Raw genomic sequence first — 22,886 nt, 5'->3', positions numbered from 1 at the left:
GTCTCGTTTTCCTCGTGCCATCCTCTGAACCGATCACAAAACCGTCCAAGCGAGGCTTTAAGTCCCCAAACCCCCGCGCTCTCAGTGAAGAGGTCAGGGCGACCAGGGCAGTCGCTTTACGAGTTTAAATTCACATCCACATGGTAACGTTGGCTTCATTTAGGTGACATTTCTTTCACATTTCTAATTAAATTTACTTGTAATATTTTTTTTGCTGCTTATCCTTTTTAATAGCAGTTAGCCGTTAGTTAGTGGCAGCTAATCTGTTATCTCGGCAAGTTGCTGTAATTTGCCAACCTTCTTGCATACCTTGTGCATTTTACATTATACAACTTATAATGCATCGTTTTCTGATTAAAAAACTAAAACTGAGCGTGCCAAGGCCGCACCAGGTCAAGCCTGCTGCTGTCAGAGGCCGGGTTTTGCCGCGCGCTTGCAGTTGCAGCCAGTTCTGAAGGCTTTTCCAAACACAGCACGTTTAAATCTTATGTAGATGCATTTGATTCATGCACATATTTTTCAACTTTCATTTCTCTCCCTCATATGTATTAAGCCAATATGGTTAGTCCTGCTCTCAACAGCTGGGTCGTGTGCACGGGCTTCGCGTACTTTTAACAGTAACTTCTCACTAAGTCAACTAAGACGTTCTCAACGTTTTATAGTGGCCTGTTTTAATCTCTTATTCAAATCACAGTCCCCTAAGGTTTTAGGGTTTTATTAACTCCAAAACCCGTTCCCTGTTTTTCTCTATGGAGGAGGTTCCCAGATCTGGCTGTGTAGCGCTACCCAAGGCTGCTGCACCAAACCTCTGAGGCACAAAGAACACGCGTCCGGGAACCTCTCGCTCTGTGTCTCACACACACACTTTTCATTCCTATTTATTTGTTAACTGGTCAAGACCTCGCGACGCAGTCGTCACGCCTCGAGCAATTTACATATTTGAGCCTCGATTTGTTCCTCAAATGGCCAAATAAAGCAGTTTCCCCTCCCCGTGCCACAGACCCGCGCTGGTCGGCGTGTTCATCCGCAGCTCGCGAGACTCGTCCGGCGGAATAGGAGGAGCGTGATTCAGGTCGAGCTCGGGACTCGTGGGTACGCGCACGCCAGAGCGTGCGCGGAGTGGCGAGAGCAGCGCGTGGCACGGGGACCCCGCTTTACAGTGTTGCTGGACTTTCTGTGTGTGTTTCGCTCTGCAACCCGCACGATGGGAGCAAACTTCACGAGCTGTTGCTGGCTGTTTCGAGGGTGGCTCGCGTGCCTCGCCTTCACCCTGTGTGTCCAGGTAAAGCTGTTGGCGGTGATTAATTTTTTGTCCGGTTAAAGAATAAATAACAAAGCAAACAAACGCAACGCTGTTTTAATGGGCAGCGACCGACAAATGCGCTTTTCGTCACGTGAAACTGTTCCTATTGACTTGCGCTCTCTGACCGCGAGGATGGAGACGGGCGGTGGAACTGCGATGATTTTGTGATTTTTTTTTTTCATACGTGTTGGTCTTGAGGTGAAAAATGACAAATCACGAAAGATGAACACTGAGTATTGATGGGTTTGCTGCCTGTTTAGACTGGAGAGAGCTGATCTTAGCCTGCATCCAGACTCCCCTGCTCCCGCCGCTGCCTGGTCTTCCTCTCCTTCGGCTGGAAGTGTAACCAGCTCTAAGATAGACTGTCTTTTCTCTGTCCTTTGTGCCACAGGCTGAAAAAAGGGAACTTCATGTAGAAGTGGTGCGTGTGTTTTCAAACTTGTGATAGTCTATGCTTTAGACCCCCAGTATACACGTTACACACTATAGAAGAGGCGCAATTCCATAAAGAGCCCAAATCTGTGTTTTCTCATACAAGTTCACATGACCTTTTTGCTTCCATTATGTTAATCTAGAGTCAGTCCCTGCACTGTTGGAGACTAGACTGTAGATCCAATGAGGAAGCGTGACCACCGTATGTGTGTCCTCAGATTCTTGGTACAAGCTCATTCTACCTTAGAAAAGTATATAAACGCATATGAATGAATGAATGGATTCATTCGTTCATTGACTCCCTGCCTTGCTTATTTTTTCTCTTGGCTGTCATCTCTTGGCATCTATAGCAGCACACATGTCACACACCTACAGGTCTGAACTCGCTGTTGTAAGGCACGAACATCCTGGAACATAACAGTTTAGCCGGGAAAATTATTTCAAGAAAATGATTTCTTCAGAAGGATTCATTTGTTTCTGACCTGTTAAGTGGGAATGCACACGTTTTCTGTGACATATTAATAATACCGGACACATACCCATTTTGTCTGTGTTGCTATCTGTTCTTAACTGATAAACAATTTGTTTTCTGAATCAGCTTGTCAGGGAAAAAATGTCATGACAGCAGTTATGCAAACATTGTGGTTTTTTGAAAGACACAGTACAGTAGATTATAAACTGGCTTTCAAAATTCACGATGCTTGGTCTGCCATGTTAGCTGAAGTGTCCCTAAGTGTATCTAAGTCTTGCTTAACCGAACCACAACAACTGCGCACCCACTCTGTGTGAGCTCAAACAGCCACACTGCAGCCACGCTCGTCAGGCTGCGCTGGCTGAGATTCAGGGGTAGGTCAGGAAGGATCCAGCTGTGCTCGCCGCGCAAGCAACGTCTGGCCTCATGTTGCCTTGCATAGTTTCTACCGTGTAATTATTCAGGGCGTCTCTCACCATCATCTTATATATTTAGTCAATGAAAATATTTCATGTCGTTTGTGTATGGCCCCGACGTTCGGACGCAGGGAGACCAGAAAAAAGATTGGGACATTACTCTGGGTTTCCAATTTCTTTTCTCACACTATTTAATCCAGAAAATAATCCCACATATAAAACACCATATCCTTACGCATATACTAGTATGCTTTAATAAGTCTATTTAATAAGTATTCATTTGTGTATTCATATAATTCTGAAATATGTAAATTAACCATATGAATTTACAATGATCTCATTACTGAAGGATAATCTTTATTTTTTGCGTTTGATATATCTCACAAGTCCTGCTTATAATGATAGTTTCATATCAAATCACTGAAACCCTTATTTATGGGTAAACATCACCAGGTCAGACATCGCTACTGTAGCTACATGTATGGAGCAAAGTAGAAAGTGACCAGCGTAACGTGGAAAAGGTCGCCGTCAGCCTGCAGGCTGGGGTGACCTGGTGATCAACAGGCTCCTTGTCCCGACGCATCACTATTTATCTAATGAGGAAATGTCCAGGAAATATTTGATATGTCCATTCCTAGATATTTGTCTATAAAAGCCACAAGCTATAGTTAGCCACCAAGAAATGGGACTGAACTGGAAATATTCATGACCTGGTACTTCCTCTTTGCTTCTGTAGTTAAAAAAACAAACCATCAGAGATGATTAGTGCCTACAGAGACTCTGGCTGCTGTTATAATCCATCCCTGTTCTCCCTGTTACATTTACGGTATTTATCTGAAGCTTTTATCCAAAATGACTTACAATTCTGTCTGAACACATCTTGAGTAATTGAGGGTTAAGGATCTTGCTCAAGACATAGCAGTGGTAACTTGGCAGTGGTGGGATTTGAACTGGTAACCAAGTCCAGTACCTGCACCAGTGTACCATTTGGTATTTTCTTGACGTCCATATCAAGCACAGCTTGGCAGGTGGTGATGTCATTTTCTTTTCAGAGGTCACTTTGGGCTCGTCTGAGAGAAGGTGTCACTTGCTTCTGCTTAGATGGTCTCAGCTGATTTTCTGGGCTCCTCTGAGGGGCAGGTGGACATTCCAGGGTGTCCAGTGATTTGAGCAGATGAGTGGATGTTGTGGTAGTATCAGCAGGGAAGTGGTCAGTGGTTACTTCTCTCTTTCCATTTCTGGAGTCGTAGCTTCAGAAGACCTTATTTATAGACTCTAGAAGAACATGGCGTGTGTGACGACTGTGACATGGAGGGTAGCATCATGGAGGCAGTATAGAACATTGTCATTTAAAACAGGTGCGATTGGTGTACATGATATCCTGGTATCAGATGCACGGGCAGAACGCTGAATCAATGCTGTTTTGTAATGTGCACTGGGCACTGGGGACCATTTCTGACGGATCTGTCATCGCCCACTTTGAATAGTGGCAAAAAACCACTTTGTTTACAAGTTTTCAATTACAATTTCTACTTTACCTGTTTATTTTATCTGTTTTTTTGTTCCAGGGGAACCGCGCCAAGCCCAGTTGCAGCCCACACCAGTACCCAAGAGGAAATAAATGCTGTGAAAAATGTCAACCTGGTAAATAACTCTAAATATTTCTTTAAAAAAAGGAAAAATGACTTAATATTTCCACAAACCAGTGGATGGCCATACATAGCAGGAGAGCAGAGCTACAGGTCACGTGACTAACATGATGGAACTGCGTGTGTCATATAGAAACGATGTCAACAATGTTGGGTGGGATTGCAGGTAAACATTCCAGCCATGCAGAAGCTGAATATGATTAACACTCAGAGATTAAACCAGTGGGATCAGGTGGGTTCCTGCTTGGGTGCAGTGACTGCCTGTACACAGTCCTTTATGGGTCAGACTGGGCCCTGTGATCTTCTGTACAGAGTCATAGACAGTTTTAGACAGGTTTTTGTCATTTACAGCATTTATATGACACTTTTATCCAAAGGAATTATGACCGAGTACAACTTGAGTAATTGAGGGTTAAGGGTCTTGTTCAAGGACCCAACAGTGGTGGGACTTGAACCAGCAACCTCCTGATTACTAGTCCAGTATCTTCACCACTGAGCTCCACATAAACTGCCCATAAACTGCCACTGATTCTAAACTGATGGAAATCTGTCCTTTTCTTTACCTTTTTTTTTAATTATTTATTTTTTTTACCAACATCAGGAACATTCCTGTTTGCCTCTTGCAACGACGACGAGCAAACAATTTGCAGGCCATGTGGGACAGACGAATACCAGCCAGACTATAACACAGAGCAGAAGTGTCTTCTGCAGAAGTTCTGTGATGACGGTCAGCTGCATCTCTTGATCTGAACTGCTTCTCTACTGACATTTAATATATGATGAGATCATAGGGGAAGACAACATACAACACTCATTCATGATCATCAGCTCAGCTGCGTGAAAAATCAAACAGACTGGCAGCAGAGTCCTGAGGAAGAAGGTTATCTGGGTGTGTGTCTAACCCTCTCACTCACTCTTCTTCCCCTTTTGTGCCTGCCTCTCTCTCTCCCTCTCTCTCCCTCTCCCTCTCTCCCTCTCTCTCTCCCTCTCTCTCCCTCTCTCCTCTCTCTCCCTCTCTCCTCTCTCTCTCTCCCTCCTCTCTCCCTCCTCTCTCTCTCTCTCCCTCTCTCTCCCTCCTCTCTCTCTCCCTCTCTCTCTCTCTCTCTCCCTCTCTCTTCCTCTCTCCTCTCTCTCTCTCTCCCTCCTCTCTCTCTCTCTCTCTCTCTCTCTCTCTCCCTCTCTCTCCCTCCTCTCTCTCTCTCTCTCTCTCTCTCTCTCTCTCTCTCCCTCTCTCTCTTTCTCTCTCATGCAGGTAAAGGCTTTTATCGTTCCAGTCCCAGCAGCCGCACACAGGCTGAACCCTGTCAGTGTAAAAAGGGCTACCAGTGCTCCCGAATGAACTGCGAGTTTTGTGAGCGGATCCCATCATGCATTGCAGGTCAAGGACTCACGGGCGGTATGAATGTCCTTTTCCTTAACAGCGGCGGTCCAGTCAGTCGGGTCCAGATTCTGGTTAACGAATGATCACTCATATGCTATTTGTCCACCTTCTTGAGCTACTGCTCATGATAATGTTTTAATATAGTTTGGATAGTTTGGATCGTTTCAGCCAATCCTTCTGTTTAGAGTTTTCGTGATGTGTTGGTACTGTGATTAGGACCAAGCTGACCAATCGGAGGGTTAGATTTGAGCGTTAGATTTCATCTGCCTTTTCCAGCTCAGCACAGAACAAATATGAGAGTAGATGAATCATAGCGAAAAATGCTACAACGTTGTGGTGTCCTTTGGTTTGTGGTTGGGCGTAGCAGTTCTTCACGAGAACAACGATCAGACCAGATCGTGTAGGCCTTGGCAGTTCAGACTATTTTCAGTGGCTTGACGTGGGCACGTTGTACTTAAGGCTTAGTATAGTGTCAAAGAGACACAAATGTATGATATTGTGGAAATGATATGCCTCACAGTATAATTTTTTTTGTAGAAGGGTTATACCAAAGCCAAGGTTTGTGGAACAGAATGTTAACTTTTTTCTGGGCTGTGTTATTAAAGATCCTGGCCACCAGTCGTGTAAGGAGTGTGAACCCGGCTTTTTCTCAGATTCAAACTCGTCAGAGCCTTGCAAGAAGTGGACAGAGTGAGTATGACCAGCATCGGGTCCAGCTGGAACCAAAAGATATTCTCTTTCTGTCTCTGTCTGTATCTCTCTGTCTGTCTTCCTCACACACACACACTCTTTCATACACTTTTATATATACACACACATACACACACGGTTCGCTCCTTTGCTTGGTCACTGTACTCATTCTCACGAGTGCTGTTTGTCTGGCATTGCCTTCCTGTCACAGACATACACAAGTGCTTCAGAAACCTCCAGTCTTGCCGCACTGTGGTATTATGACTAATTTCTTCACCACTTCCCCTGGAAAGAGCCTGTTTTCCTTAGTAGTCCATAATTGTGGTAGCTGTTTGTAGAGACAATCCAGCCTGATTAAATCGGAAGAGATCGGACAGATACAGATTCCCGTCCTGATAGGTCTCATTCTTTCTTTCAGCTGCAAGGCCATTGGCAAGATGCAGGAGAATCCAGGGAGCGTGAATAAGGATGTGGTGTGCGGGCCACCCTTTGGTATGCTGTCAGATAGTTTCTTCAATATACTGTTTTTAAAATCACACCCAGATTACATTTACATTATTTAGCTGACACTTCTATCCAAAACAACTTACAATTCTAACTGAACATATCTTGAGTAATTGAGGGTTAAGGATCTTGCTCAGGGGCCCCAACAGTGGGAATTTGGCAGTGGTGGGACCAGCAACCTTCTGATTACTAAACCAGAACCTTAGCCACTGAGACACCACTGCCCCAGTGGAACCACTACTTGTTTTTTGAAGTAATATTCTTCAGAGTAATATTATCCGTAGGCCTGCCTCTATGGTGTACTAAAGCTTCATTGTTCCTGCGTTCATTAGGACCGTCCACCTCATGGGCTATGGTGGCTGTACCCTGTGGCATTATAGTGTTACTGGCTGCCATTCTGTCCTGCTATAAGGACAAGCTGAGCATCTTCTCAGGTAAACCTGCTTTAGATGTGTTGTTTGTTTATTTAGGTTTAATTTCCATGCTGTTAATGAAGGTTTTGTTTCCTCTTTTCACAGTCAACCTACGGACCTGCGTGCAGAACATCAAACGCAGCAGAATTCAGCAAGTAAATAAGTCCATGTGTTCAACAGACGTTCAGTAAAACAGCTGCTTAGCCTGTGTTGATGCTACCGGCATCTCCCCCTAATGAATGTTTCTGTTGCTAGGAGACGCTGACGCCCCCATACCATAGCTCAGGACTACAGAACAGCCCTCTGTACGAGATCACGTCTCACCTCATCCGCCAGGATGACAATCCTCCAGAATACCTGAGAATGTGTTCGGAAACCAAACTGAACGACGGTGGTGCCTCTGGCTCAGTCCTGACGCAGAGTCATGGGCAGGACCAGGACTCTGGCGGGTTGGACCTGAAACGGGCTGACGGGTCCTCGAACTCTTCCTCGGCCGACGCCTCCTCGGGAGGTCCCACCTCGCCGCTTTCCGGAAGCACCTGCAGTTGCCTCCCTTCTATGAAGGAACCAGTGGAAGTCGGAGACAACGAGGACTGCAGCCAGCTGGTGGCGATCGGCCCGGCTGGGTGCTGCTCCTGTGGCCAGGGGGACGCTGTGGAAGTCGCAGGTGAGAGAGGTGGTGCCGTGACCCAGAAGGAGCCTCCTCTGTGCAGAAGCTGCTACCCCGACAGGCTCCCCAGCTGTCTGCAGGGTTCTCAGGAGCTCTATCTGGACTCCAGCAGGCCTGCAGGCAGGGATGGCGCGTTACAGGTCAGGGGTCAGCGATACAGCAGTAGACAGAATGAGCCGTGCTGCTGTAGCATAGACTCCACCACCATCCCGCCCACGACTACACTCGGCATAACCAGTAACCGAGGCCTCTCGCTTATCGATGGCACAGACCGCCTGTCTGACCCCGATGCACACCTGGAGGTCGTAGGTCAGCGCTCCGAGGCTACTCTCACCTGTGGTAAGAGGTCCACGTGGCAGATCTAGAAAACTGTGCAAAGCTTTGGGGGGAATTCAGTACACAGGGCTGAAAGTCCAACACAGTCTCAAGCACCACCGTGAGAACATGTTCCCTGTGTGTCTGAGGGATTTCAGCGCTTGTGAACGTAACTTTTAACAATGCACAACTTTAACCCAGAGAAACAGTTTACTCTGGATTTTTTTGGCATTTTTAAATGACCCCAGGTGTTCTCTAAAATCCTGATCATTGAGTAACATGGAACTCCACATAGGAAGGAGGTCCGGTCTCAGAGCGTGTGCTCACACAGCAGATGGCCACCCATTTCTCAACCTGGCTCCGTCCACGATCTCTTACGCTCTGTTTGCAGTGGAGTCAGTCCAAGGTTCATGACTTTTTTGAGTCATAGATGTTTTTAAAGTGGGCACATTTAAAGTGAGAAAAAAATCTAGATTACAATTATGGTAAACTAAACACCCTCTGCCTAACCTCTCCTCCCACAAAACAACGCTTCTTTGTGTGCCTTCTGACATATATGGAAAGTTAAATTTGGTGATAATTAGAATGAAAACACTGGCATACCAGTAATTGATATTCCAGTAAATGGTGCTGGTAAAAAAACCTGATAGTGTGGACGGTGAGTGTCTGGGAAGCCGTAAAATCACAGTTTTAATGACTAAAAGATGTGTGAAGCATGAATCATTGGTAGTCCGGCTCTGTCGCGGAGATGCCGTGCCGGGAACACAGAGTAAATTCTTAAATAGGAATATACGAACTTAAATAGGAACTGCTCAAACATCTGTCAAAGTGGTATAGCAGCAGAAGGAAATAGGAGAAACAGAAATAGCTGCGTTTAGTGCTAAGTTAGGGCTGACTTAGCAATCCGGGCCCCAGATCTGAGCTACGTTTCTAAACATGAGAAAGGTAATGTTTGGAAAAGCTGTGTTCATTGCAGAAGTGCCTTTACATCCTGTTCTTTGACATAATGACACAGTGTGATGTCACTGGTGGCCACACACTGGGCCAACGTAACCTGCTGTGATGTCACTGGTGGTGATATTTTGGTACAATAGGCAAAACACGTTAGCCTCTCATGCTAACATTAGCATGGTTCTGGCTCCCCTCTGTTTATTACCTAGGCGTGCTGTCACTCTCCACTAACGCATGTTAACTTTGGCATCGTGTGACCGTTGGCAGGTCAGGGGACAGACAACGACACCACCCCCACATTCATGTCCAACGGACAGGTGACGAATTTCACCGGAGACGTGATTATGGTGTACGTCAGCCAGACGTCCCTGAACAGCGGCAGCAGGCTGGAAGATTCCTGCGCCTGCTCTATCCAGGACGGGTCAGGAGAAGGACGCTGTCAGCCTGCCGTGAAATACTCTGCCCCACCACCAGAGGGGGGCGCGCAGCTGCCTCAGGAAGTGGCAAACTGGCAGCCTCAACCCAACCTCTCTGTCTGAACTGCACTTCCGTTCATCTTGGTTTTTCTATTGATTATTATTTTGTTGGCCGATTTACCATGTAGCACTCAGTGTGCTGTTTTATTCAAAATGCCATGCATTTGTTGATCCTAATATGGTGGTTTCTTTCTTGTTGTTTTGTAATCAGTATCTGTAGTGCTATAATAGTACAGATGTATTTGATTTATGTCTGCCACTAGCTCCCGCTGTGCAGATGCGCCCCGTGTTGTTAGGCCAGAGAACTCACATGTCTGTGTGGGACGTGGTAAATTTACGATTGAGTAGGTTGCCAAATTCTATCACAAGCTATGTGTGCTGGTCCTTCAACCCTCGGGTCTATTCCCCGTTCCTGGGCCTTTCTATAGGAGAGCCAGGGCACATCTCACTGACAGATTACTTCATGGAACAAAATGGAAGTTCTGCGCAAGCTCTGTGGAAGTTCTGTAAGACACTCTGTGGAGACTGTAAGATTCTCTGTGGAGACTAAGACTCTCTGTGGAAACTAAGACTCTCTGTGAAGAGCAACAGTGGGGACAGTTAACCTTTTACTCTCTTTGAAATGTTTTTTTTTTTTTGAAATGTTTTTTTTTTTTAATTATTTTCCATTTATCAGGGAAATTTCATTTTTCGGATACAGAGAAGCATTTGTTGTTTATGGTGGCGTTATCAGCCACTTCACACATCTGACCATTCAGTTTTACTGAAGGAAGAAAAAGAGAGAGTGTGTGTCTGTGTGTGTGAGAGAGTAACTGTGGACATTCATTACACGTGTGAGTGTGTGTGTGTGTGTGTGAGAGAGAGAGAGTAACCGTGGACATTCATTACACGTGTGTGTGTGTGAGAGAGAGAGAGAGAGAGTAACTGTGGACATTCATTACACGTGTGTGTGTGTGTGTGTGTGTGTGAGAGAGTAACCGTGGACATTCATTACATGTGTGTGTGAGAGAGAGAGTAACTGGACATTGATTATACGTGTGTGTGTGTGTGTGAGAGAGAGAGTAACCGTGGACATTCATTACGTGTGTGTGTGTGTGAGTATGTGTGTGAGAGAGAGAGTAACCGTGGACATTCATTACATGTGTGTGTGTGTGAGTATGTGTGTGAAAGAGAGAGTAACTGGACATTCATTACACGTGTGAGTGTGAGTGTGTGTGTGTGAGAGAGAGTAACCATGGACATTCATTACGTGTGTGTGTGTGTGTGTGTGTGTGTGAGGGAGAGAGAGAGAGGAACCGTGGACATTCATTACGGTGTGTGTGTGTGTGTGTGTGAGGGAGAAAGTAACTGGACATTCATTACACGTGTGTGTGTGTGTGCGCGTGCGTGAGAGAGAGAGTGTAACCATGGACAGTCATTACACTGTGTGTGTGTGTGTGTGTGTGTGTGTGTGTGTGTGCGTGAGAGAGTGTAACCATGGACAGTCATTATGTGTGTGTATGTGATTCAGAATCAATGTTTGATATACAAATTGGAACCATCTATTACTGTAAATAAAGGTAATTTGGATGAAACAACAGTCATTACATTTCCTAAGACTTTGGGTTTTTTGTTTGTTTTAAGATACGCTGTTTACAGTGACAGCGTTGCTGATTGAATGTGAAGTTAAAACCCCAAATTCCACTCTGTCCATCCAGTGTTGCCACTGCATCTGTAATTAGAGAGGTGAATAAGTCCCGTCTGCTGTACGGGCCGTGTGAAACGTGGACCCTCTGCTATTGTGTTCCACCACATGAAAAAAGCCTTGTCCTGATTACCAAGGCAGAGTCAATGTGTCTTCCCATAGGGATCAGAAACCAGTGCAGAAAAGTGTTGCTTTCTCTGCCAAAACAGGAAGTTGTGTCTGGCCAACATGTGATTTACATACAGCGATCATGGCACACCCAATCATATCACAGACAAAGACCAGAGACTGTCTGTCATCTAACGGCCAGACCAGTTGCTGATTGACGACAAACGCTTTGATAAAACCTTTTTTCCCTTTCAGCACCTTTCCTGGAGGGACCGCAGTCCAGTACAGATGCTGTAAAAATCTGGTAAGAAAATTCATTTAGGTGTATTTGAGCAGGGAACTCACCTCTTCACCTTGGATGTTCACGATCAGAGCTGGAAAACGTTACTGTAGCAGGAAAAGGTCCAAGATCTGGTGAAGTCCGAAAGTCTTGTGTGTACAGACAGGACAATGATATATGTCCCTGAAATGTACTACAGACATGCCTACAACTTCACTATAGACACATCTACAACTGTACTAGTCTCGCCTACGGCTGTACGACTGTACTACAGATACGTCTACAGCTGTACTACAATTGTACTACAGGCACATCTGTAGCTGTACTACAGACACGTCTATGACTGACTGAGTTCGGATCACACTGTCATGGCCTAACACCATCTGTTGGCAGAGAGGTGACCAGCTCTGGGTTCTAGTTGCTTTCGTTTGATTTCTTTTACACAGTGTCATTATCAAAAAGCATCGTTACTGTAATCCAGGTCTAGACCCCAATCAGCAAGGCAACAGTAGCAAGGAAATCTCCCCTGAAATGTTGAGTGAAACCTGTTGAGAAGAGACCCACCCTCCTCTGGTCCACAGCAGACAGTGGATATTACATCGTATAATTAGACAGAGGCCGTGTAAACAAAAAGACTAAAGAAAGAAGCAGGGACCAGTTTAAAATGCAGCGCGAGAGGCAGCGTGTATCTCTGCTCTTTTTGCAGGACCTCCCTGTCCAAACGGGTCCTACAGGGTCGAGTGTCAGGGAGAATCCCAGATCCAGGCTCACACAGATCATTCCGCTTAGCTGGAAATCACCTGATTTTCACAAGAAGCATTGAAAAGTTTTTCCCCATGTCACCTGAGATAATGACATTCGGCTATTAGGAGGGTCTGAAATATCATTCATTAGTGCAAGTTGTTGAAAATGTAGATTTTTGTTACCTGAGAGAAGTGCACTGAAACAGCATTTCAGTATCTTTAGAAGCTTGAATAGAAATGAAGGAATCGCTGAGGAAGTTTCTTCCCTTATTCCGTAAACAGCATGAAACACGTTATGTTTGCCATGTTTGAAGCACTGGGTGCTTAACGCTTATAAAGGCAGAGATTGGAATCTGAACGGTCCCCTCTGTATTTGGATTTTCCAGCTGGTTACATGGCCATGAAGTATAAAGGTAGCATAGTTTTTCAGTACATTCCACTGAATGTATCTCTTTTGATCCCAGAAAAGGCCTGATTTCTCACTGGGTTTCTCACTGACGCCTTTTCTGTCTGGACACAAGATTCAAGCCTCAGCATTATAACACTCAGTAAATTCTCGACAGTATTTAATCCAGATCAGATACTATGTGACGTTTTGTTATGACGTTCCTTAAACTGAATATCTATAGCATGTTTACAAGCGACTACAAGGTCTCACACGTAACACCAGCACGTTTTCACACTATTTCTGCATTTTTTAATATATCAATATTTTCTCTTAGTATGTCACACTCAACATGTCTAACACACGTCTAACACACCACCCTCACTGTCTTACACACAGCATGTCTAACACACATGTCTAACTCTTACTGTAGCTCATGGCTTATACAACGTCCTCAGATATCAGAAAGTTCTGTCTGCATCCCTCCATACAATAACACATGACCACAACTGTAAGGATGGAGCCCAAAACACATGTTGTCTTTGATCTTGATCTGATGTAAAGTGGCACAGGCTGAAGCACTTATCTGATGTAAACACATGGCTAATGGATCAGACTGAGACTGCAGTGTTTAGTAGCTCGTGGACACAAGTCTTCATGGCAAGACTGAAAAGAGAGTGCAATCATGATGACGACAACAACTGTGACCCAGAAACATTTTCACAGCACAAATAACAGCGACGGGCACAGACTGAGAGGGACTAGTAACACCGCGTGCCAAGGTTTCTGGTTCAGGAGCGACACACTTGTATTCATGAAGAATCCTGCATCTGATGTATATTCTAACTTCTACAGATTATCTGTTACACCACTGAGAAACCATTAGACAGCGTTATTCATGCTGGAATAACAGAGATTATGCCACAGAATGCAATAAATAAACAAGCAAAAAAGAAAACAGAATGTGCTTGCTTATGGACTCACACACACATTCTGAGCCCAATGCTGCAACCTGAGTGTAGAAGAGATGAAATGGAAGGATTTTCCTTCCTTTATTCAGTCGTTATTTTTCAGGTTGTCTGCTTTCTTCCCCCAGACTAGTCAAATCAACTCACATTTATTTCTACAGCACTTTTTACAACAGATGTTGTTACAAAGCAGTTTTACAAATGTCTGAGTCCAAACCCCCAGTGAGCAAGACATGGATGACAGTGGTGAGGAAAAACCCCCTAGAGCACGAGGAAGAAACCTGGAAAGGAGCCAAGACTCACAGGGGGGTCAACAGACAGATTTTTTCTAAAATAATTTTCAGTGTTTGCTTCAAGGTTCAATCACAAGTCCTTGTCTGATTTATGTCATTTCAGCCTGAGTAGGGCTTGAATTGTCCAGCTGTATTTTGGGGACAGGGCATGGATGGTTCATCCATATTCTTTGGCCTTTGTTTTCATGGTAGGGGAAAAATAATGCATATAGAATATTCTAGTAAGTTTCCTGCCTTCGAAACTGTGGGTTATATGACACTGAGGTAGAGGGGTAGGGTGAGAGAGCCAGGCCAGCGTGGTCAGCTCTCAGATCGGACATTGGGTCCAGGAAAGAGAGACAGCCCACCCTGACCAGAACATTTTTATCCACTACAGATTGTCTGTGCATCATCACTGCTATAGGAGTTATAATAAAGGATATGTTGTGTCTCGAGAATCCGCCATTCCTCTATCGGGTGTTTCGGCTTTCTGAAATGTTATTGTTTTTCCACCCTAATAAAATTACATTTTTATATTCACTTTGTCTATACTCAAGGAAGGTGGTCACCTTTTTCATTATTACTGTTTTTATAATACCAGTAATAATATTAATAATCATAATAGATTATTAATTTTATTCACAGGTCTTCAGATCCCAGGTTTTCCATTCTGCCGTTATTTAGGAGTCAGATGTGATGACAAAGTGCCCAACCAGTTACATTAATCATTTAATCAACTACAAGAGATTAGAAATCCATGATTGGTTTTGGTTTCGAAGTCCAGATTTGAATACCGTTGCTCTAGTTGAAGGATACTGGTCTGTATGCTTGCGTACCCTAGCGGCCATATTGGTTACTGCACCTGGATCACAATATAACAGGAAGTGTAACGTGGTACAGAAGTAGTCCCTGCGCTCACTGGATGTTTTTGTTAGTAAAATGAGGTTCATTTTTAGAAACGTCACTGAATATCGAAGCCTGTAAATCTGAAAATAAATGTGTCATTGATAATACTATGAAAAACAGCATACAATCTAGTTGAGCCCCCACCACACAAAATTGAAAACTGTACTGCGGCCAGTGACCACGTGGATAAAAATGTGAATAATGTGGATTATGAGTCAGGAGTCAATGTTGGAACAAACGAGTTGTGTGCAAGCAGCAATGTTGAGTGAAACTAGTTTGAAACATGACAGGAAAAAACTACAGGACTCCAGAAATATGAACACTGCCCATTGATGTAAAAACATGCTCTTGGACTGGAGGTGTGTGTGTGTGTGTGTGTGTGTGTGTGTGTGTGTGTGTGTGTGGAGGTATACCACAACCTCACATAACTGAATGTAAGTGAACGTTAGTGAAAGCAAAACGTATCAGAAAATGGTACAGACGGTGGTGAGTTCAGGTGACCTGAGTGATCGTAAGGGTCACCTAGAAACGCCCAAGTAGACTGAATCATGTTAGATGTTTCCTCTCTGATAAAGGAATGTGGGTGATGTAAAAACCTAGAATGCTGCCAAACGTGTGGATGGCGGATGACTACACTAAACGGACAACAAACTGGTTTGATCCAAAATGAAGCACTTTGTGCTGTTAACGTGGTGCAGGATTAGCAGAAAAACAATCCACAGAAACAGAAGAGACTGAAAAATAAAACAAAGAAATGGGAAAACAGACTTGGAACCAGACGAGGTGCTTCCTCAGCTAAAGCTGACAGATGTTGCAACCATGGCAACTGTTGAAGGTTTAATTAAAGAACTTTCAGAAGATCTGTGTGAGATTTCTGCTAAAGATCGTCTTGAATTCAGATATTGGCTTCTCACTATGACACTCCCATTACCTGCACTGGTTAAAGTGGAGAGTCAGAGAGGATTACAGAACAGCCTTGATTAAGAATGGTGTGCCTAACACCAGGCCAAGTCCTTCTGTAGCTGTTTCTCCAATGTCAGGAGCTGCCGTGTAACTGAGGTTAAGGGAGATTCTTTACAAGAACTGGAATTAGACAGGCAGAAGGAATGACAGTCAAGAGAAAAACAGATGAATATTTCAAACATGAACATAGTTTAACATAGTGTGTGTGTGAATGTGTGTCTGTGTGAGTGTGTGTGTGTGTGTGTTTTTGTGTGTATATGTGTGAGGGTGTGTGTGTAAGAGTGTGTATGTGAGTGTGTGTGTGTCTCTGTGTGTGTCTGTGTGTGTGTGTATGTGAAAGTGTCTGTGTGTGTGTGTATGTGTGTGAGGGTGTGTGTGTGTCTGTGTGTGTGTGTGTCTGTGTCTCTGTGTGTGTGAATGTGTGCGTGTGTGTGTGTGTGTGTGTGTGTGTGTGTGTGTGTAGGTGTATGTAGGAGTGTGAGTGCAGGTGCTTTGAATCCTGGTCCAATACTGAACTTCCTCTCCGGATCTTCAGTCCTGCCCCTAAAAAAGCCCCAACGAGGCAGAGTCACACCAAAAAGGCCCCGCCTCCAACGAGACAGAGTCACACCTAAAGGCCCCGCCCTCAACGAGACAGCGTCACACCTAAAGGCCCCGCCCCCAACGACAGTACCGCTCTGCTGTGCCGTTTGGATGCCGCTGTAAACGTACAAAATAACAGAAATGTTTCTGTTGAACTATAGGAGTGACGAGTCCTGGTGGTGAGTTGAGTGGAAAAGCACAGCTAATAAAATCCTTCCAATTACACCAAATGTCTGGTCTCTGGTCTATTACATGTTATCCAAAGACGGTAAGTAAACACAACATTCACATTCAACGTTCTTGAACAGTAGTTCAGTACTACTGTAGAGTTCTCTAGTCTTAATTTCTGTACAAACATGTAACTTTAACTAACTAAATGAAACACCGACGTTTTCCATGAAAAGATCGTAAAACACAAAAATGAAGCGAGAGTTAAAACTGTTCTGTTTGCTAAGTGCGCCACCCTCAGGGATGCTTAGTTTTCTCAGTTCAAGCAGAAATAATAAACAGAAACTGAGAAAACGACCTTAGTCAGTAAAATAGTTCATGATGGTTTTGTAGTGTTTTTATTCACTTTACTAACCTGAGCTACAGGTCGACTTCGCTGCGGTCCTGAGAGAAAGCCACAAACGATCGTAGAAACCAAGCGCAGTGTAGCACTGCCCCCTTGTGGTGGTCACCAAATATAGCGTTTTATATCTGTTTTTAACATTAGAAATCCTTCACAGTACTTCACTAGTAGCCTAATATCATACCCACAATAAATGTATGGCTATATTCTCCCAAATAAAAATACACTCTCCATCACATTCAATAAAATAATATAAATAAAATACATTACACAAAAAAATCACTACAATGTACAATGAATATGTAGTGTTTGTATGTGAAAAGTAAACTATAAACGTAAACCTGTTGTATGACCAGTTCTGACCTTTTGAGGTCCTTGCCATGTGCAGTGGTGCTGTGGATTATCGCTGACGCGCCACTGGTCTCTGTAGCGTAGCTGTAATGACCCGTCCCCTCCGGCCAAGTGTCAGAGCTGGTGTGTTTCAATAGCAAAGCCAAACTTCACTCTGTGTGTGTGTGTGTGTGTGTGTGTGTGTGTGTTTTAAGTGATTGTCCTGTACCATAAACACTATGAGATGAACAGGAGAGTGGTTGCTTGGTAACTGGGTGACCGAGGCAGCGGGACAGGGAGGTCTGGCGGAACATAGACAGGAACTTAACAGGACCTTACAGTGTATCTAACATTCCTGGTGCAGGAATGCAGCTCGTGACACCTCCTCCATCCAGGGGACCAGTCCAGGTGCTGATGTCCATGTTTACAGCACACGAGGGTAACAGCCTGGTGTGTCCATGGTGACAGCTGGTGTCCATGGCAATTGGGTGAAGCTGGAAACCAACTGTCTGCGTCATCCCTAAGTCATCTTCTGAGATGTTGGATTCATTCCCAACACATTCCTGAAGGTCTTGGGTTTTGTTTTTGCTTTCCCTTTGTTCCTGTATTAAGAAATTTCTTATATTTCTCTTATACCAAATCCAGCAATCCAACCCTGCAACAGACTCAGTGTTGTTATGTGAGAGGTAAAGACCATCTTTAGCTCAGTCTTAACTCACTCTTAACTCACTGTTTAGCTCACTCCTAGCTCACTTTTAGCTCACTCTTTAGGTCATTCTTAACTCACTCATTAGCTCACTCTAGCTCACTCTTAACCCACTCTTTAACTCACTCTCTTCATGGGTTCTTCCTCAGTTTACTTTTGTTTCCCTTGGTCTCTGCCAAAACACTTGTACGTTTTAAGCCAGTATTGAACTTTACTCTGTAATCTTTATAGCTCCATGAGGATATGTGAGTGTGGAGGGAAACCTCCCGAGTGCATGTGAGGGCGTGGTGACGTACAGAGAGACTAAAAGCACGGAAGGGAGTGACTGTCAGCTGAGTTATGACAAAGAGACACAGACGCTCACACCCAAGCAACGAAACCCAGACACTGCAAAGCAGAAACCCTCGTCTGACTGGAGCCGCAGTAGATGAAGGTAAGAACATTTCAGCACACTACCGAAGACCTTCTACCTCAAACATGGTCAAGAAGGAAATCTTCACACTTACACTCATTTAATTAAACTTTTAGCATGTAATTGTACTAACTTCAGGTTGCATGTAGTATGAAATATTACAGTACAGAAGACTGAACTGGAAATTAGCACAAATCCTGTCAATATTAATACAGTCTACTTTGAATAATTCACTACATTCCTAATTCTAAATTAAATATTTTATCTTAATTTATGATATACGCTGAACTATGGACCATATGGTTACTGACAACTAGTTATTGATGTTTTTATCAGTAACTAGTAACTTTTACTGCTCGATGTTTTTGATACTCACAAGCATGTAGTTACAGCACGGTGTCACAGACAGGATGCCACAGTGAGTCGGGTTATATCTGTTTAACCCAAATTATGCTCTGGTGTGCCTCTGTTAGGCATGGAACATGGATTTGGGATTGATTAGCTGAAAAATTGACCCCCACACCAGATATGTCACCAAGGAGACAGACTATGAAATGGAAAATAACCCACCCGCGGCCCATCCTCACTCAGGGTGTGTTTGATGAGAAACCTCAGTCACGATGAGTCCCAGCGGAGAGTTCACTAAGTTCCGATGGATCTGCACCGTGTTTGGACTGCTCTTTTCCGTGGCCGACATTGCATCCGACCTCCTGCTCTGTGTGCAGTATGGCCTGACGGGACACATCGCCTGGTGTGCACTGACTCTGTTGTTCATCCTCAGTGGATCTGTATTCTGTCAGGTCTTTAGCTTTGCATGGTTTATGGACGACTCCACCAGCAGTGATGGTCCATCAGGAGCCTCCAGAGACCAGCAGACGAGGAGGTGCACAGCCTATCTGGTGGTGGTGCACATGCTACAGATGGGTTTCTTCACAAGGTAAAGCTGAGTACATGCTGAGGCTACAGCTCAAACTGTACATAAACACATGAACTGTGTTGTGACACTCTGTGTTTTGTATTCTGATGCGTGATTCCTTCACTCTCCCACATGTGTTAGTTCACTCTCCCACATACGTGTTAGTTCACTCTCCCACATACGTGTTAGTTCACTCTCCCACATGTGTTAGTTCACTCTCCCACATATGTGTTAGTTCACTCTCCCACATACATGCTAGTTCACTCTCCCACATACGTGTTAGTTCACTCTCCCACATACGTGTTAGTTCACTATCTGCATATGTGCAGTATGTGTTGAACACTGGCATGTGTCATGCACTATCACACACGATAATTATCACATTCACAGACTAGATAAGCGAGAGAGAGAGAGAGAGAGAGAGAGAGAGAGAGAGAGAGGTGGCATCTTTTGCGCTGTAGTGATCCTGGTTTCTTGCTTAGGTACTACCAGCTACTGAAGGTGAGCTTTAAGGCCGTGTGGTGTCAGGGTTCCACCGAGTGCCACAAAAAGCTCTTTGGACTGGCGGCCGATCTGAGCATGCTCCGTCTGTTCGAGACCTTTCTGGAGAGTGTCCCTCAACTCCTCCTGCAGCTCTACATCATGCTAGAGCACCAACACCGCTCAACCTTACAATGTGAGTTACCCCACACCACCACTGTCCCACAGTGCACTGGGAGTTATCGATGCCAAGCACCATTATCTATCTATTCATTTATTTATTTATGTCGGGTTGAACTGGTGGTGCCACTGCTGGCGCCCAAACCACATGCCATTATGGTTGTTCCTGATAAGGGAACACACTAAGGGAATATTTGTTTTTTCAGATATCAGCATGGTTGTCTCCTTCCTCAACATTGCCTGGACCACTGCAGACTTCTGGCGGTGTTTCCGTAGATCCCTGCCAGGCATGAACGAGGTTCCCGGTGGGATTTCCACAGCTGTGTACTTGCTCTACAAGGTTCTGACCATAACCGCACGAATCCTGAGTCTCAGCCTGTTCATCTTGTTGGATCGCTTTAGCGTTCTGGCATTTGCTGTCGTCTGGTTTCTGGGATTCGTCTGGGCTCATGTGGTGAAGACGTCCTTCTGCACGTCTGCGTGGACGGAGGAGCTGTATCGTGCCATTGTCGGCTTCATCCTTGTCTTCACCTTCTTCAACGTGAAAGGGAAAAACACCAAAATGTCCATGACCGTGTACTACGCGCTCATCACCGTGCAGAACTTCACTGCTCCCGCCCTCTTAATGCTGCTCAACCCCTCTGTGGAAGAAACGGACTTCTTTTTGCCCATGACCATTGTCATAGTAGTGGCTCACATTCTGGGGCTGGAACTTTTGATTCTGTACTACGGTCTCTTACACCCCCAGAAAATGAGAGTTCCAGACGAGGTGGACGGAATGAGAGCCACGGCTAAGTCGGCCACAGAAACCCGTCTGCAGCAATTCCTGCGCATGTAACAGCTTCTAGTTGGGTCTCTGGAGGGAAATGGACCAATGAAACACAGCAATGACATAAATATTGAAGGGATGAGATGAGAACCCTGAGAATGAAAGATGTCATGTCATGATGCCCATAGCAGTGAGAGTTACACTGCTTAGCTCACACCACTAAAACACATTTCAGATTCTCAGTGTCGCAACCCTCCTGACCGGGGAAGTTTGCGTCCACAGGTTTTCTCGTTCTGACCTTTTGAGGTCCTTGCCATGTGCAGTGGTGCTGTGGATTATCGCTGACGCGCCACTGGTCTCTGTAGCGTAGCTGTAATGACCCGTCCCCTCCGGCCAAGTGTCAGAGCTGGTGTGTTTCAATAGCAAAGCCAAACTTCACTCTGTGTGTGTGTGTGTGTGTGTGTGTGTGTGTGTTTTAAGTGATTGTCCTGTACCATAAACACTGTGAGATGAACAGGAGAGTGGTTGCTTGGTAACTGGGTGACCGAGGCAGCGGGACAGGGAGGTCTGGCGGAACATAGACAGGAACTTAACAGGACCTTACAGTGTATCTAACATTCCTGGTGCAGGAATGCAGCTCGTGACACCTCCTCCATCCAGGGGACCAGTCCAGGTGCTGATGTCCATGTTTACAGCACACGAGGGTAACAGCCTGGTGTGTCCATGGTGACAGCTGGTGTCCATGGCAATTGGGTGAAGCTGGAAACCAACTGTCTGCGTCATCCCTAAGTCATCTTCTGAGATGTTGGATTCATTCCCAACACATTCCTGAAGGTCTTGGGTTTTGTTTTTGCTTTCCCTTTGTTCCTGTATTAAGGAATTTCTTATATTTCTCTTATACCAAATCCAGCAATCCAACCCTGCAACAGACTCAGTGTTGTTATGTGAGAGGTAAAGGCCATCTTTAGCTCAGTCTTAACTCACTCTTAACTCACTGTTTAGCTCACTCCTAGCTCACTTTTAGCTCACTCTTTAGGTCATTCTTAACTCACTCATTAGCTCACTCTAGCTCACTCTTAACCCACTCTTAACCCACTCTTGGTCTCTGCCAAAACACTTGTCTTCAGGAACTGCACATGTCAAACGTTTTAAGCCAGTATTGAACTTTCCTCTGTAATCTTTAGTTCCACTGTCATTACCTGTGATAATACTTATTCTTGCTTGGATAGCAATAGTGTAAAGAACGCCTTTAAGACATTCTTTTAAAAATGCCACGTTAAAGTTTGAAAGTTTGAATGACTTCGTAATGTAGGAGACTGTAGTTCGAGTCATTTCAGTGGGTTCTTCTCAGATCTCCATGTCGAAGGCTAGAAGGCCAACAGGGAGACCTAAGAAACTTAGGTGATATCCAAGCAACGACAGAACGACGACACACTGCTTAGCTCACACCACTAAAACACATTTCAGATTCTCAGTGTCCCAACCCTCCTGACCGGGGAAGTTTGTGTCCACAGGTTTTCTCGTAGCCTACCAACAAGTGGAAAAAATCCAAAAACATCAAGCTATTGTCATGTTTTTATGTGGTATTAGATATTTAGAATTAGAATTTATCTTTGATGTGACTTTAATAAATGAAGCTGTATATTTGTTATTTATTTAAACCATGCTAAATGTCAATAGGATATTCAGCACTGATGTTTTGAAGTCATCTCATGCACTGGTGTTTCTAAATCATGTTTCATGGTGTTTGAAGTCTGTCATGTCATGAGGAAGTGGAGCTTCGAAATACTGATAGCCTAACTGGTGTTTCCAGTTTTGACTGAAACTGTTTCAACCAGATGATTATTTATACCCTGATGCACAAATAAATATATGCTTAATAAATAAATAAATAAATGCTTAATAATGCATTTAATATTGATTAAGCTTCAAATTCTTATTCAACTGCTTAAATCTTTG

General features: G+C 44.5%; 2 protein-coding genes across 3 annotated transcripts in view; both read left to right on the top strand.

Moving 5' to 3' along the window:
• The first annotated feature begins 1,069 nt into the window (after positions 1-1,069).
• Positions 1,070-10,798, top strand: tnfrsf11a (tumor necrosis factor receptor superfamily, member 11a, NFKB activator). Of its 2 annotated transcripts, none has more exons than XM_081721834.1 (10): positions 1,070-1,282; positions 4,192-4,267; positions 4,874-4,999; positions 5,525-5,668; positions 6,259-6,343; positions 6,762-6,835; positions 7,180-7,281; positions 7,366-7,415; positions 7,516-7,927; positions 9,464-10,798. In XM_081721834.1, the coding sequence occupies exons 1-10, from the start codon at positions 1,205-1,207 to the stop codon at positions 9,733-9,735; spliced, it is 1,419 nt and encodes a 472-aa protein (XP_081577960.1). In that variant the 5' UTR covers positions 1,070-1,204; the 3' UTR covers positions 9,736-10,798. The 2 variants fall into 2 exon arrangements, with proteins under 2 accessions (XP_081577960.1, XP_035382336.1); XM_035526443.2 differs by having other exon boundaries at positions 7,516-8,269.
• A 7,717-nt stretch (positions 10,799-18,515) lies between these two features.
• The window catches only part of xkr9 (XK, Kell blood group complex subunit-related family, member 9), a 5,248-nt gene continuing 877 nt past the window's right edge, over positions 18,516-22,886 (top strand). Inside the window, exons 1-4 of the mRNA XM_027032606.3 lie at positions 18,516-18,603; positions 19,056-19,519; positions 19,981-20,174; positions 20,365-22,886. The exon at positions 20,365-22,886 is cut by the window's right edge and continues 877 nt beyond it. Coding sequence (XP_026888407.1) covers positions 19,203-19,519; positions 19,981-20,174; positions 20,365-20,996 — 1,143 coding nt within the window. The 5' untranslated portion in view covers positions 18,516-18,603; positions 19,056-19,202 and the 3' untranslated portion in view covers positions 20,997-22,886. The remainder of the gene's footprint in view (positions 18,604-19,055; positions 19,520-19,980; positions 20,175-20,364) is intronic.

The sequence above is a fragment of the Electrophorus electricus genome, chromosome 1 (genome assembly GCF_041902795.1).
Source record: "Electrophorus electricus isolate QZ-2024a chromosome 1, ASM4190279v1, whole genome shotgun sequence".
NCBI classification, from domain to species: Eukaryota; Metazoa; Chordata; class Actinopteri; order Gymnotiformes; family Gymnotidae; genus Electrophorus; species Electrophorus electricus.
The sequence above is the reverse complement of the archived record's forward strand: the minus strand, read 5'-3'. Positions and strand labels throughout refer to the sequence as shown.